We start from the raw sequence: 17,512 nt of genomic DNA on the forward strand, positions 1-17,512 counted from the left end.
AATTAATTAATTTTTTTATTTTATATTAGAAAAAAAATCTTAGATATAATGTATAGTGTCACTTAATGTGTCACATGTAAATTTTGACTTTATTAACAATAAAAGTAACAAAAAAATTAATGTGACTAATTTAAAATTTTTAAAAAACGAATTTAATTTGAAAAAATATTTCAAAAACTAATTTTAAAAAAAATATCTCTCAAAAAGAATTTGACAATTTCCTCTCCTATTCACGTATATGGAACTTACACTCCAACTTACGAAGTTCGAACAATGACAATATACACTCATGTCCTTTGATTTTTCTCATATTATCAAGATTGGCTCTGCGGTAAAAAACTTTTGATAACCATCCTTGTATTAGTCATAAGCACCATTAAGATATAACTAGAAATTTTAATCAGTGTTTCAACTGTGTCAGGTGTCAGTGTGTCACTCCCTTATTTGTCGGTCAATTACATTTTTGGCCTTCTAAGAATATTAACAATTATTCATCTTTTTGTTTCTATTTTAGAAACATTATGAATAATGTAAATTAGTGGATATAAATGTTTCTGTAGAATTTCAACACATTTTTTGCAATCATTTTTGTAATCAGAGGTTTGAATGCTTTAATAATTGGTAATCATGAAAAAGGGTGAAAGACATATAATCTGAATCTGATGAATGAATTCAACCTGCTGAACAATCTAAAACTTCAGAGTTCATTCATCACAAATAGAACGGATAAACTCTAAAATTCTAACTAAAGGAGATTATTAGTAGGAGACACACTCTCCAGACAAAAGGCTATTTGTAAATTCATATAAGATCTCATACACACTCTGACTAAACTGGCTTACAAAGTCTCCCAACAATGACTGAATGGAAAAGTAGTCATTGTCATTGGGACAAACAAAAGTTATGCCAAAGTTATTATTTTAAGGGACACACTTTAAATAAAGTAAATAAATACTATAGTACTATGTATGTACCATACTACCATAAGTCCTTTTTATGATTGGTGTCCAATGACCCCCAGCACTCTTAAAATGAGAGAAATGTCAGCAAGGATGCCTTGTTTGTTACTACATAAAACCAATCAGCATTCATATTCCCCACCCCCATCCCCCAACAAATAAATAAATAAATAAAAGAAAAATAAAAAATCATACTGAAAGTATATGCCAATGTCCAACCTAGAGAAACTATGATATCACTCACTCAATAGCAATATGAATTCAAAAACATGTAGACTTGTGGAGAGTTATTGTTTTTAGTAGCAATACTCTATTGCATATGGTTTCTCTGTCTAATTTATATGGTGTCACCTCAAAAGGTGAATGAAATTTCCATGTCACAGGTGGTGCAACAAATTAAAACAACTGGAGCCACAGTGATGATGAAAATATTTGGAAAGTGAAAACCATTTATATGAAGAAAGAAGGAAGCAGATTCCACCTATTAAGAGACAACTGGACCCAAGAAGTTATAAATAAAACAATCCAAAAGGTGGTCATTTTTCTTCAAATACTTACTTTAAATAAAGGGACCATATCTTTAAAAGGTGATCCTCATGTTGGTATCCCTTTCCCTCAATCTCAAGTATACAATGTCCGTGCCTTTTCTTAAGAAAGCAAGGCCCAACATTATTGCATATCCCTTCAAAATAATAATAATAATTGAACAAAAAACAGGGGTAAGATAGCTAGAACCTAGCTAGAATAACTGTGTGTTCCCAAAACAACAACATACATCAATGGCCAGAAGAGGCAAAGACACAGAGATATAGCTCCAATTTATCTTGAGCAATTTATGGTCTTACAACTAATTACAACATACATGCGTGCGCACATGCACACACAAGGATAGAGAGAAAGAGAGAGAGGAGAGGAAGAATAAATCTCAAACACTAGCTAGTGTTGAAGCTAAAGAACAGAACAAAGAGAGGAGAAAGTGAAAATGTAAACCCAGTGAGGGAAAACAAAACTCATGGCTACATATACACTAAGAGCAAAGCAGTCAACCATCCTTCAGCATGCAATGGAGTTTGACCCATATTCGGAAGATGACCTTTGCTCAATTTGTGATTTCAGAGTACCGCATCAAAAAGTGGATTTACATGAACCGGTCTCTAGAAGTTTGACGGGCTCTCTATATGCTTCTTCTCTTCATCTTTAACAAGATCGTCCGGAATAAGACAGGTGATGCTATCTGTAGCATCTGCTCCACCACCCTCGGATGGAAAACTGTCCTCTTGCATCACATTAGCCCCATGGTTGTCTGGGGTTCTCAATGGTAACCCATTATCACCCATCATACAGAGATAATGGGGGTTCTCAATGGATTCTGCGCTGCGATGAGGTCGTAAAGCAGAGCTGAATAAGGGTTGCATTAACCGCTTTCTCTCAGTAAATTCCCGCAATGATATTCGACAAACTGGACAAGTGGAATTCTGCTGCAGCCATAAGTCTATGCAGGTCACATGGAATGAGTGTCCACAGTAGGGAAGGATACGCAGAATATCTTCACCTTGGTACTCCGAGAGGCAGACTGTACACCTGCATATACAGATAAATTAAATATCTATAACCAGGAATAATGACTGAAGCCCTTTTTTCAGACATGACAAATTTCATCAGATGGCTGTTCATGTTGTGTATCCTTTAAGAATTAATGAAAAAAATATATATATATAAGGTGTAACCACCTTTACAACAATAATGTAAATTTCCAATATGGTGAACAAAGTTACCAGATTGGAATAATCTTTTAGCCCATAATTTAAGAGCTAGACACACAACAAGTACCTGATGATGCTAATAATTTTTCACTTATCTCCCATGCTTAAGTTACATTCACCTCTCATTATGAGATTAATGTATTTCTCTCCAACAAAGGGAAAGAAAACCAGTAAACGACTTGTGTGTGGTTGAAAAAGTAGGATAGTATAATGATAAATCTTCCTGTTTTTTGGAGGGTGGGGGAGGTTCATGAAGATAACCATAAAGTAATGTTCATAAAAAGTGAACCAAATAAACATAATTATGAACACGAGCAAAATTGAAATCTAAGAGTCCTGAAGTCTTTTGAAATGTCATGAAACAGAAGGTTACAAATGATAAGCAACAATTGAAGTACTGAACAAACTTGTAACACTATGCAGACTCAGCAAAGTCGTGAAGGCACCATCTATTACACAGTTTAATTAACTAGTTCAAACATTTATGCTTTTAGCAGATAGCTGTTGGTTTAGCTAAATTTGAGATGCAGGCACTACTAAATTTGTACAACAGATAGTGGTTTTCTTACCTAGTTGACTTAATGATAGATACTGCGGTCTAAGAAAATGCAAAACGAGTGGAGAAGGATCACTTATAAACAAAAGAGAATACAAACTGCGCAAATTACAGGGGATTAAGCTAACATGAGTCATGACATGAAACTATAACAATAGATGGACTAACAATGGCAGCAACTAAGCCTTGTGGTCAACTATGTAGATCAAACGACACCAAAGTACCCTCTGATCATAAAACATATCCATCTTTAAACTACTTATATTTTAACCTTTCGATCCAAAAGTTTTCATAGGTTTCGCTACCTTTAACTACAGAACTTTCCCCATTTGATCCACTCTTCCTATCTAGAGCCTTAACAAGCCTTCTCCGAACATGATAAGTAATTTACAGAAACAGATAGATGAACATACTGAGAATTTTCTTCAGCCGAAAAGAACTTGTCACTGAACTTCTTTGTTGGAAATTTAGCTACAGCTGTGCGTTCAAGACCATGCCAACCCCGTTCCATCTAAACACATGAAAATGTCCAATTGCTAATAATAAACACAATGCAAATAAAACTAACCATACACAGTGCTTCTGAAAACTCAACTACAATAATTCACATAGCTAAGCAAATCCGAACAAATCAAAATAAGATTAACCTTATCTTATTTGATTTCAATTTCTTCCAATAAATGATATTCAAAAGTGAACAAAACTAAGAGTAAGAGAATGTTCATCACCATGCTAAGATTGGATCTGGAAGCAATGGGAAAGGATCTCCTTGAAGCATTCAAGTGGATTCGAGCACAGACAAGCCTCGTGCACACGAACACAATGAACATGGTGCTCACCGCAAACCCAATCACAGTCATCACCAAGTTGAGCCCAGAAGAAATCATCGCGATCAAAGTTAAAAAAAAAAAAATCAAAACTTTTCACTCCCCAATTCGAGAAACGCAGCCCTGAAAATCAGATTCCAGAAAGAAAAGAAAAAAAAAATTAAGAGTGAGGAGTGTGAAGCAGAAAGAGGCTTCGACGATATCAGAGGAATGTGAAGTGGGTAGGGTTTTTGCATGAAGGGAGCTGAGAGGGGAATGGAATCAAGGAATGCGTGAGAATTGGTGGAAGTGTTGGATTTTGTTCGGAGTGAAAGAGTGTGTGAGAGAGAGAGAAAAAGGGAACCCTAGAAGTAGAAGAAGGCATGGTGAGAGTGAGAAACAAGAGCTGCATTGCATTGGGATTTGGATATGGATTGAAGTTTAAGAAGAAGATGAAGTTGATAGATTCAGTTGCTCTTCATTTTTAGTGCTAACATCATCATCATCATCACCATGCCCAGAATTTTCTTTTAGATCTAACTAAGTCGTACTTTGTAGTTTGTAGTCTACTTATTTTATGAATTTTGCTGACAAATCTGTTTGTTAATTTATCTATAAATAAACACATTTAGGCTATTGATTTTGGTTTGTGCACCGAAAGGGAAAAAAAATGTTAAAACCGTTGTGATATGGATGTGATTTAAATTTAATAATATGTGACTTGTTTTTTTATATAGGCGGCGTCAGTTTCTCAAGAGTAAAAAGTTTAAATTCTTAAAATGAATTGAACTTAATAAAATTAAAAAAAGTAACTCGTATATTTATATAAAATATAAATAGAAGCATGACATTGGATTCGATAGTTCCAAAACGTTTGAAAAATTAAATAGTCTCATAATAAAATATATTTTTAAATTTTTTAATAATTGCTAAATAGTCTTTATTTAATTTTAATTATAAATTAATTTTTTATATATTATTTAATTATAAAAATTATTTTTTATTTTATAAATTATTATTTTATTATTCATCTATCATATTTATTAATAATAAAAAACAAAAACAATAATGAATTAGATTTTCTATTAATTATAATAAATATTTTGGCAATCCTAACCAATTAGAATTTTATCTTTGATCCGTTACATTCGTAAACCCGGGTGAAATCGTGTTTTTTGGAAATTCAATCAATTGGACATACAATACAATTGATTGAATTTTACAAGGCATGTGATTTTTTTCTAATGCAATCGATTGTTCGTGTTACCTAATCGATTGAAGTCATCAAAGCAATGGGTTTTCACAATTCAATCGATTGGTTGTGTTACCCAATCAATTGACCTACGCTATTAGAATGATATATCAAAATTTAATCAATTGATATGATAATACAACCGATTGAAGTTTGTATGTGATTAATGGTATTTTCAAATTCAATCAATTGATATGATAATAAAAATATTTTCAATTTCAATCGATAAGTAACAATAGGATGAGCAGCCAAAACAAATCTCTAATATTTATACTCTATTTTGTGGTACTAATTTATAATAATTAAATTGCAGCTTAAGGATAATGATAAACAATAAAAAAAAATTGAATATTAAATAGATGGATAAACATAAACAAAAACAATAAAAAAAATTGATAATCCAAGAGATTATTAAACGATTTCAATTGTAGGATTGAGTAATTGATGATAGATTATTCACCAATTTATAATCTTAATATTAAAGAAAATATAAGATTAGAGTATCTTAATATACAAGCACAATCCAATCGATTGGGTAACACAACTAATCGATCGATTGAATTGTGAAAATCCATATTGCTTTGAAGACATAAATCGATTGGGTAATACAAACAATCGATGGAATTAGAAAAAATTTACATGCTTTACAAAATTCAATCGTTTGTGTAGCAATTTCAATCGATTGAATTTTGAAAAATCCAGAAATTTAATCAATGGTATTGTATGTTCAATCAATTGAATTTTCAAAAAACACGATTTTACCCGCGTTTACGGATGTAACAGATCAAGGATACAATTCTGATTGATTAAAATTGTCAAAATATTTATTATGATTAATAGAAGATCTATTTTGTTATTGTTATTGTTTTTTATTATTAATAAACATGATAGATGAATGATAAAATAATAATTTATAAAATAAAAATTAAATTTTATAATTAAATAATATATAAAAAATTAATTTGTAATTAAAATTAAATAAAAGTTATTTACCAATTATTAAAAAATTTAAAAAACATATTTTGTTATGGGACCATGCTTCTAGGCATGGTCTCAGATTAAAAATACACACGATAATAACATAAATACTCTTCTTTCTCTATATATATGTGTGTATGCTATAATAATATGTCAGTGAATATATATGAATTATTTTTATTATAGTGAAATAATAATATTGGTGAATATAAATATTAAAATTTTATTTATATTTTTTAATTATTTATTTATTTATTTATTTATTTATTTCAAAAAATGTTATCATTATGAGATTCTAATTAAAAATTAAAAATACTTAGATAATAAATTTTTATTATGCCAAAGTTCTCTCATCTTAAATTTAATATTCTTGATATATTTAAAAATAACTATTTATTATAAACATTAGATGTTGAAATTCATATTAATTCAATAGATCTTAGAGATACTATTTAAGCTGAAAATAAAGTATTCTAAAAGAATAAAGTCAAAGCCATAATTTTTTTTTGTCGTCATCTTTATAAAGGATTAAAAAATAATATCTCACACTAAAAGATCTTACAGATCTGTAGAAGAACCTTGAAAAGTATAATCATCCGAAAACAATAATATTTTCTCAAACCCGATATGAGTTGACACACTTGTGCCTACAAGATTTTAAATCGATAAATAAGTATAATTCAGCAATGTTCTGAATTACCTCACTAATGAAATTATGTGGGAAAAAGATAACTGATAATGACATGTTAGAGAAAATTTTCTCAGCCTTCTATGCCTTGAATGTGCCATGTAGCAGTAGTATCGAGAAATAAATTTAAAAAATATTTTGAGCTAATTTTTTACCTTCTTATTGCTGAAGGTAACAATAAATTGCTTTTAAGAAATCATGAAGCACGTCCTGCTGGCACCGCCTCATTTCCTGAAGTAAATGCGACAAATCATAACCCTAAAAGAAGCTAAGGGCAAGACTTTGGTAACAAGAAAATTTATGGAAGAAAGAAAATTATTTTTGCAAAAAAGAATCTCACTAGAAGTGGGATAAAAAAAAGAAAAATAGGTAAAATAATCAATAGAGAATAAATATTTTTGTTGTAGTAAAAATGACCATTAGTCACGTACCTGTTGTCAGGGGTGCCAAATGGGGCTAAACCCGCCAGGCCAGCCCGCGTAACCCACCAAAAAAGGCAACTCGGGTTGGAAAACTAGGACTGCCAAATAAAAAAAGCCCGCCTAACCCGCGGAATTTGACGGGGCGGGGCGGGTTTCCCCGCTGAGCTTAGTGTTTTTTTAGTGAGGGGGTATTTTTATAATTTTTTAGCCAAAACCTAACTTCTCCCAACCTAACTTACAAGATTATGAAGATAAAAATTCAGTGGTTTGGATTATGTTTATGTTACTTTGGAGACAATATTTATAATTATGTTTTAAATTATGTTTATTTTGCTTTGGAGAGAATATTTATACTTATATTTTGGATGAAAACTTTGTTTATAATTATGTTTATTAGATATTTATAGTTACAAAGATTTTAATGTTTATGAATATAAAAAATATAATTTTTTATGCCTTTAAGAATTAAAAATTTATTAATATGATTGTGAAATTATATATTATGTAGTAGTTAATAGTAAAAAAAAAAAAGAGTTTTGGTGGGCTTAGCCCGCCAGCCTGCAGTTAGGCAGGGCGGGGTGGGATTCTAGGACCGCCTCACTAGACGGGGCGGGGCGGACTTCCCCACTTGCCACCCCTACATGTCGTACCCCAAGACATTTAGTTGATCTTTATCAAGTATCATTAAAAAAGAATGACAAATGAAAGAAAATAAATTTTGTTTCAAAGGATGTTGTTAAAAATTACACCACTCACTATGGAGTATCTAATTTTTTTAGGATTCTTGAAAAATCAGTCCTCCGATAAATGATTGAAAAGTTTAATATTTGTAGTCATGAAATACTTATAAATAAATTATGTAAGAAATTTTTTTTTGTTAAGTTTTATCTCTTATGCATTTAAATTTTAAATATGATATATATAAATAATGTTTAATAAAAGATTAATATTTATGTTCAAGAATTTTAAAATTACTAAATGTGTCAAGTTCTATAACGATGATGATGATGATTTTTAGTATATGATACTATTTTTATGTAGTGTTACTTATACAAACAGTTTCAATCAGGAATATAACTTTATTGCGCATGTATTTACTCATTTTATGATCTTATTATTATTATTTGTCTTTGAAAAAATGGCAAGAATATATAATAAAGATGTTTGCCTTGTGCATAATGTAAGTTTGCATACTATTATCAAAAGTAGTATATATTTTACTCATCTTGTACTAAAAGAAGAATATGTTAATACCATTATTGGCTTAGGTAATGTGATAGAAGACTCTAGAAGAGTTATAATTTTGTTTTTCGAAAGAACAATTTCATAATAAATAATGCACTAGTGTCCACTAAATTTCTAAGAAACTTGTTGAATTTTAAAGATATTCACCGAAATTGATATCATACTGAAACAATAAATAAGGAAAATTATGAGTACTTATATATCACCAATCATGATTCAAACAAAAAGGTTATATTAAAAATGTTACCCTAACTTTTTCTGAGTTATATTATACTAAAATTAGTGCAATTGAATCACATGTCATTGTAAACAAGAAGTTTACTAACTCAAATAAATTCATAACTTGGCATGATCGATTGGATCATCCTGAAACAACCATAATGTGGAGAATTATTAAAAACTCCCACAGACATTTACTAAAAAATCAAAGAGTTCTTCAATCTAGTAAATAATGTTGTGCTGCATGTTTTCAGGAAAAATTAATTATAAGGTCATTACCAGTAAAAATTAGATTTGAGTCCCCTAAATTTCTAGAAAAAATTCAAGGAGATATATGTGAACCAATTCATCCACCATGTGGATCCTTTATATACTTTATGGTACTAATAGATGCATTCTCGAGATGATCACATGTGTGATTATTGTCTTCTCGTAATTTGGCATTTACGAGATTATTTACTCAAATTATTCGATTAAAAGCACAGTTTTCATAAAATTCAATCAAACCAATTCACTTTGATAATGCTGGTGAATTCACCTCCCAATCTTTCGATGCTTATTGTATGGCCGATGATATAAATGTTAAACATCCATTAGCTCAACTTCATACACAAAATGGGCTAGTAGAGTCACTGATTAAACGATTCCGGTTGATTGCTAGACCTTTACTTATGAGAACAAATCTCCCAATCTCGACTTGGGACATGCTATTTTAAATGCCGCAATACTTATTCGCCTAAAACCAATAAGTTACTACCAATTCTCTCCTCTACAGTTAACTTTTGGCTAGCAGTCAAATATTTTCCATGTGAGAATATTTAGTTGTGCAATATATGTTCCAATTGTCCCGCCTTATCGCACTAAAATGGGACAAAAAAAATTGAAAATATATATTGATATGATTCTTCCTTTATAGTAAGGTATCTACATTATGAAGATGTATTTAAAGTCTGATTTGCAAATTATTATTTTGATGAATCAAAATTTTTAACATTAAGAAAAGAGATAAATTTCTTGAAAAAGAACTTAATTGGAATGCATCATCCTTAATGCATTTAGATCCTTGATCAAAGTAATGTGAATTAGAAGTTTAAAAGATTATACATTTGCAAAGAATAACAAATGAGTTGCTTGATACATTTTCTGATATGAAAAGGATAACTAAATCCTATATACTAGTTGAAAATGTCCCAACTCAAATTGATGTCTTAGTTGGACAAATGGGCACTGAAACAAATTCACGCCAAAAGATAGTAAATCAGACCTTTTGGTTCTAAAGACAAAAATTCTCGAAAAAAAAATAGGTAAATACTATTCCTGTTAAAAAAGATAAAAAAATAATAAAGACACGTGCAGTTATCCAAAATTTTTATATAATTTTAACGCCAAAAGATGTCCAGGTACTTGAAAATTGTGAAAATGATGAGATCTCGATAAATTATGTCTTTAATGTGGCATTACACATCATGCATGAAAGTAAGGATCTTGAGTTAATAACAGTCAAAGAATATTGACAAAGAAATGATTGGCCAAAATGGAAAGAAGCTATGAAGGCTGAGTTAGACTCACTTGTAAAATGTGAAGTCTTTGGACCTGTAGTATGTATACGAGAAGACGTAAAACCTGTTGGATTCAGATGGATATTTGTGAGAAAACGAAATGAGAAAAATGAAGTTGTACGCTATAAAGCTCGACTTATGGTACAAGATTTTTCACAAAACACCTGGTATAGATTATGAAGAAACATATTCTCCTGTAATAGATGCAACAACATTGCGTTATTTGTTCAGTTTATCTACATACTATAAACTACATATGCATCTAATGGATGTGGTGACAGCTTATCTATACGAATCATTCAATCATGATATCTATATGAAAATTCTTGAAGAACTAAAGATATCTAAACCATTCAATGAATATTCACAGGGGTTATACTCAGTCAAATTACAAAGATCTTTATATGGTTTAAAGTAATCTTGACGAATGTGGTATAATTGTCTTATTAATTGAGTATCTGGCCAAAAAGAGATTCAAAAATGACGATATCTGCTTATATATTTTCATAAAGAAATATATATCTGGATTCATTATAATTGCTGTATACGTTGATAATTTAAATATTATTGAAACTTCTGAAGAGATTCCAACAAATATAAAAAATCTAAAAGAAGAGTTTGAGATGAAATATCTTGTAAAGACTAAATTTTGTCTCAGTTTATAGATTAAGTATATAAAGAATAAGATCTTTATTCATCAAACAATATACATAACAAAAATTTTAAAAAAAATTTATATGAATAAATTACATTCATTAAATATTCTAATAATTATAATATTTTTGATGTAAAAAAAAGATCAATTATATTCTGAAAAAACAATAAAAATATCATTAATTCTAAAGTATTATATCTTAGTTGTATTAGAAAACTAATACATCTTACTAATAATATATAACCTAACATATTATTTACTGTGAATTTATTAGCAAAGATATAATTTTTCTCCAATTAAAGCGAAGCTTATCATGCCCAAACCTGTCATATCCACAACCCTCTCCCTTTCCAATTCACCAATGCGAAAAAGCTTTCCTGCATTGCTATCTATATATTATTATTATTATTATTATTATCCTAAAAATCATTGAGATCAAATAAATTCGTACGAGTAAATACTTAAATTAATTCTAATAATTTTAGATGGAATATTTTTATTTTTAAAAATATTTTATTATTTTTGGACGTTCTCAACAAATTGGTCTTTTTCCATTTTCAATATATGTATTAAATAAATAAATTATTAATAAATTTTATTATAAAATAATTATTGAATCTCATAAATATTATTATAAGATAAATTAGTCTCTATTCAAAATGACGGATAGATTAATTTGTTTGGTATAAATAATTTTTTAAAATTTTTAGAATAATAAAAATTTATTAGGATTAAACTATTTGATTTAAATTTCATTGGGAATAAATTTGGGCGTTTATCTATGTTAAGAACATAATTAAAATCAAATTAGATCGATTAGTATCATTTGTATTTCTATAGCATATCTGTATATTAATTGTAGGATTCTATACTTTTATTACTTTGATTCCTCTAGCAGCTATATATAACCCCTTGTACATTGTACTTTCATTCAGATTGAAAAATACACAAAAACAGTTTCTTTAGTTTAATCTCTTGTTTCTAACATAGTATCAAGAGCTTAAGTTATTTTTTTTCAGAAACAATTGGTTTCTAGTCCTTTATTTTGTTTCCTCCGGTAGTACTTTGTGCTCACTTTTCGACTCCTTCCCGACGTTTTGGTTCGTCACCGCCGCCACCCTAGCCTTCTCCTTGTTGCGACGTTTCCAATGCCACTGGAATCTCCACCATACGCCGCCAGACGCGCCGCCACGCGCCGGTCAAAGTTGGCTGTCCGGTTGAAGCAGCCCTCCCTCCAGACGTCTCCAGCGTCATTGGATCAGCGCCTAAATCAACGACTCCAAGACGCGCCACATGTCACCAAGCAAACAGACGGATCCACGCTTGGTCCGCGTGCTCGACCCACGTGTCCGACCCGAACCTCTTCTACAACCCGCTTGTGTGCCCCGCCAGTCAATGGCTACCTGTCATCTGTCTCCAATCGCGCAACGCCACGTATCCCTGTGTGCTGACATGGCCGCTAACATGTCATTCGACGTGGCGGACAGCGGAACCCTCCCCTAAGATTTTTTGGTGAGCTCTTTCCGTTTTTGCCATCTGTTTTCTCATTTTCTGTCCCGAATTTGTAATTTCTTCTCCTTTTTGCCTTTGTTTTTGTTATTATGGAGACACCAGATGTTTTTCAGCCTATTCCTGTTATCCTTAATGGCTCCAACTATGCTCATTGGGTTGAAGCTATGCGAGAATTTCTTAAAGAGCAAAAATTATGGCGATATGTGACTGGTGATATTGTTTGTCCTGTTAAGCCAACTGTGATTGACAAATCCAAAGATGGGACCTCCAAATCCAAGGAGGATGCTGAGAAGGACTTTGCAGAAAAATTGAAAGATTGGGATAGTAAAAATTACCAGATTATCACTTGGTTCCGCAACACTTCTACTCCTGGTATTCATTTACAATTTGGGCATTTTGAAACTGCTAAAGAGGTATGGGATCATTTGGCAAAATGTTACACTATTTCTGATCTCTCTCATCAATATCAACTGCTAAAAGAGCTTCATAGCCTTAAGCAAGAATGTGGCCAAGCTGTTTTTGATTTTCTTGCTCAGATGGAAATTATTTGGGATCAATTGACCTGTTGTGAGCCTGTTCTTAAAAATCTCACTGATGCTAAAGCATATGAGGATTATCGGAACTGGACACGTCTCATTCAATTTCTGATGGCACTTACTGATGGCTATGAGCCGGTCAAGGCTTCTCTGCTTCATCAGAATCCCTTGCCTAACCTTGAAAATGCTCTTCCTCGTCTTAAATCTAAAGAAACACGCTTGGGATCAACTCATTCTAAGAGTGAAACTGTCTTTGCTGCTACCGACAGAAAGGGCAAAATCTGTCGAAACTATAACCGTCCTAGGCACTATTTCTCCGACTGCCCCTCTATTGAATGTCGTAAGTGCAAATAAAAGGGTCACATTGGGTCCAACTGCCCGAAACTATTTTGCCATTATTGTAAGCTTTTGGGTCACTTGATTACTACCTATCCTACTAGACCACCACGTTCAGATCAGAACAAGTATCAACCTCATCCCAACCACTCTCTGTATGTGCATGCTTCTACTGTTGCTGCTGCTACTGACTCCACCCCATCTACCTCTCTCATACACCTTCTGTCTCTCCATCAGATATTGAATCTCTTCTTAAGCAACTTCTCTCTTTTTCTGGTAATACAATTGCTGCTCTTTCCACCCCTCAAGGTAATTCTAAATGGTATTTTGATTCTGGTTGTTTTAATCATATGTCTCTTTTGCGTCATCTTTTCTCATCATTGTCTACCACCACAAATGCACCTTCTGTCAACACTGCTAATGGTTCCCTCCTGCATGCAACACATCAAGGGTTTATTTCACAGTCCAATATTCATCTTTCTGATACTTATTTTATTCCAAAATTGAATTTTAATCTTATCTCTGTCGATCAACTCATTGACCTTGGTTTTGATGTCACTTTCTCTATTTCTGGTTGTCGTGTGCAGGATCGTCGGACGGAAAAGATCATCGGGATTGGTTGTAAGGTCGGCCTTTTGTTTGAGCTCAAGACCCCTCATGTTCCCTCTACGTCAAATCTTTGTGCTGTTTCCTCTCCATCTACTCTTTATTTGTGGCATCGTCGTCTTGCCCACAACTCCTTAGGAAAATTGCGTCCTCTTATGTTTACAGGTGTTTTAGGTCAAGTTCAAAATGAGTATTTTTATTGTATTTCTTGTCAAATTGCAAAACAACCTGCCTTATCCTTTTATAATAATTCCTCTATTGCTTGCTCTCTTTTTGATCTTATTCATTTTGATGTTTAGCGCCCCGCTCCCACCGCTTCTATGGGAGTGGCTCGATATTTTGTAGTCTTTATTGATGATTATTCACGTTTTATTTAGGTTTATTTGATGACTAATCATCATGAGCTGCCTCAGATTTCAGATTTATATTAACTTTGCCACTATGATTCAAACTCAGTTTTTAAAGGTCATTAAAATCTTTAGACGGGATAACGCTATGGAATATCGTGACTCCAAACTTTTAAATTTTCTCGCTGAACAGGGCACTTTGTCTGAGTTTTCTTGTCCTGGTACCTCTCAACAAAATGGCAGAGCTGAGCGTAAACACCGTCATATTCTTGACTCAGTTCGTGCAATGCTTATTTCTTCTTCTTGTCCTGAGCGTGATTGGGATGAAGTTGTTCTCACTGCTATTCATGTTATCAATAGACTCCCCTCTTCTGTTCTTGGTAACACTACTCCCTTTGAGCGTCTCTATCATACATCTCCCGATTACAGTTCTCTCCATGTTTTTGGTTGTGTCTGTTTTGTCCTTCTTCAACCTCATGAACACAATAAGTTTGAACCTCAGGATTTCATGTGATACTTTCTTGGTTATGGCTCTGAACATAAGGTTTATCGTTGTTGGGATCTTATCTCTTGACGAATTCGTATATCTCGTCATGTTGTCTTCTGGGAGCATCACATGTTCTCTAGTTTTTCCTCTTTTGAGTCTATCCCTTCTACTCCGTCATCGTTTTTTACTAACCCTGATGTTGATCTCTTTTCTAGTGATGATACTACAGGGTCTACCCCAAGTCCATCCCTCGAGGCCCCTCCTCTTCCGTCTTCTCCATCTCCCGATGATTCCAGACCGGACGATGCTCCTGCTCTTGCTATCATGCCTCCTTCCTCCACTTGTTCTTCTAGGGTAAGAAATCCACCTCTTCATCTTCTTGATTATCACTGCTTTTTTATTATTCTTCATTATCATGAACCTCGGTCATTCAGAGAAGCCTCTACCAATCCAAATTGGCAGCAACCAATGCAGGAAGAAATTCAGGCACTTGAAAAAACACAAACTTGGGATTTGGTTGATCCTCCTTCTGATCAGGAAGTTGTGGGTAGTAGATGGGTATATAAGATTAAGACTTGCTCTAATGGTTCTATTGATCGTTATAAGGCCCGATTGGTTGCTCAAGGTTGTACACAGGAGTATGGTATTGATTATGAAAAGACTTTTGCTCCTGTCGCTCGTCTTACGTCTGTTCGAGCTCTCCTTGCCATTGCTGTGGTTAGAAAATGGTCTCTTAGTCAGATGGATATGAAGAATGCATTTCTTAATGGGAATTTAAAAAAGAAAGTCTATCTGAAACCACCTCCGGGATATCTTTGCCCCTCTAGTAAAGTCTGTCTCCTTCGCAAGGTACTTTATGGACTTAAGCAAGCTCCTTGTGAATGGTTTGACAAGTTCAGCACTACCATATGCAGTCTTGGTTTTACTTGCAACCCTCATGAGAATGCTCTCTTCATTCGTAAAAGCGCACGTGGAGTTGTTATTCTACTTCTGTATGTTGATGACATGATCATTACTGGAGATGATGTTGATGGTATCTCTGATCTCAAGGCATCCCTTCACCGTACTTTTGACATGAAAGATCTTGGTTCTCTCAGCTATTTTCTTGGTCTAGAAGTTGTATCCATCGATGATGGCATCTATCTCTCTCAAGCTAAATATGCTTCAGATCTTCTTGCTCGAGCCGGACTTACAGATAGTCGCACTGAGTCTACTCCTCTTGAGCCTAATGTTCATTTTACTCCTATGGATGACACTGTTTTGGATAATCCTACTCTTTATCGACAGCTAGTTGGAGGACTCGTCTACTTAACTGTCACCCGACTAGACATCGCCTATCCGGTTCATGTTCTTAGCCAGTTCTTGTCAGCTCCTCGTACTACTCACTATATGGCAGTTCTTCGTATTCTTCGCTACATCAAAGGCACCCTATTCCATGGCCTTTATTTTTTTGCTCATTCCTCTTTATCCCTTCAGGCGTACTTATATTCTGATTGGGCTTGTGATCCTACTGATCATCGTTCCACTACTGGTTATTGTTTGTTTCTTGGCAACTCTCTCATTTCCTGACGAGCTAAGAAGCAAACTTTCACTGTTCGATCAAGCACAAAAGTTGAGTACCATGCTCTTACTGACACCACTGCTGAAGTTATCTCGATTCGTTGGCTTCTTGAAGACTTGGGTGCTTCTCGGCCATCCCCAACTAATATTTTTTGTGACAACCGTAGTGCAATTCAGATTGCCCACAATGATGTGTTTCATAAACGCACCAAACACATTGAGATTGATTGTCACTTTGTTCGGCAACGTATCCTTATTGATGTTGTTCGCCTCATCGCTGTTGACACACTGGATCAGACTGCTGATATCTTCACGAAGTCTCATCATCCGACTCGTTTCCGGACTCTGTTATCCAAACTCAAGATGGTATCCTTAACTCCCACTTGAGTTTGAGGGGGAATGTTAAGAGTATAATTAGAATCAAATTAGATTAATTAATATCATTTGTATTTCTATAGCGTATCTCTATGTTAATTGTAGGATTCTATACTTTTATTACTTTGATTCCTCTAGCAGCTATATATACCCCCTTGTACATTGTATTTTCATTCAGACTTAACAATACAAAAAAATACTTTATTTAGTTTAGTTTCTTATTACTAACAATCTAATTTATAATTATTAATGGGCCAATTTTTATATATGTAGATATGAATATAATTTATTTAATTCAAATACTAAAATTATGCAGGTATAAATAAAATACAATATTAGTCAGGGGTAAGTATGGTTTTGGTCCTTAAAGTTTTTCACCAGAATCGAATCCGTCCCTCATCTAATTTTCTATTTAAAATGGTCCTTAACGTTTTTTTCGTATTAAAATCGTCATTTTTAATAATTTTTTATATTATTCCTAAACTACCACTATTCCTATTTTAATAATAAAAATTATAAAATTAAAAAAAAAAGAAAACACGTGTAACGCGTGTTGAAGGGGGGAGAAAAGGGTATATGAAGGGGGAGGAAGGGAGGGGAGGGGAGGGGGAAGGGGAAGCAAGGGGGAGGGGGACGGCGCCGGTGCCGGCG

At 33.0% G+C, this 17,512-nt stretch overlaps 1 protein-coding gene across 1 annotated transcript; it reads right to left on the reverse strand.

Moving 5' to 3' along the window:
• Nucleotides 1–1,768: 1,768 nt before the first annotated feature.
• LOC112711555 (putative RING-H2 finger protein ATL61) lies at nucleotides 1,769–4,765 on the reverse strand. The gene is made up of 3 exons (XM_025764235.3): nucleotides 4,007–4,765; nucleotides 3,692–3,789; nucleotides 1,769–2,540 (listed from the first exon to the last, which is right to left on the reverse strand). The coding sequence occupies exons 1-3, from the start codon at nucleotides 4,163–4,165 to the stop codon at nucleotides 2,114–2,116; spliced, it is 684 nt and encodes a 227-aa protein (XP_025620020.1). The 5' UTR covers nucleotides 4,166–4,765; the 3' UTR covers nucleotides 1,769–2,113.
• Between the last annotated feature and the right edge of the window lie 12,747 nt (nucleotides 4,766–17,512).

Source organism: Arachis hypogaea, chromosome 9 (assembly GCF_003086295.3).
Source record: "Arachis hypogaea cultivar Tifrunner chromosome 9, arahy.Tifrunner.gnm2.J5K5, whole genome shotgun sequence".
Lineage (NCBI taxonomy): Eukaryota > Viridiplantae > Streptophyta > Magnoliopsida > Fabales > Fabaceae > Arachis > Arachis hypogaea.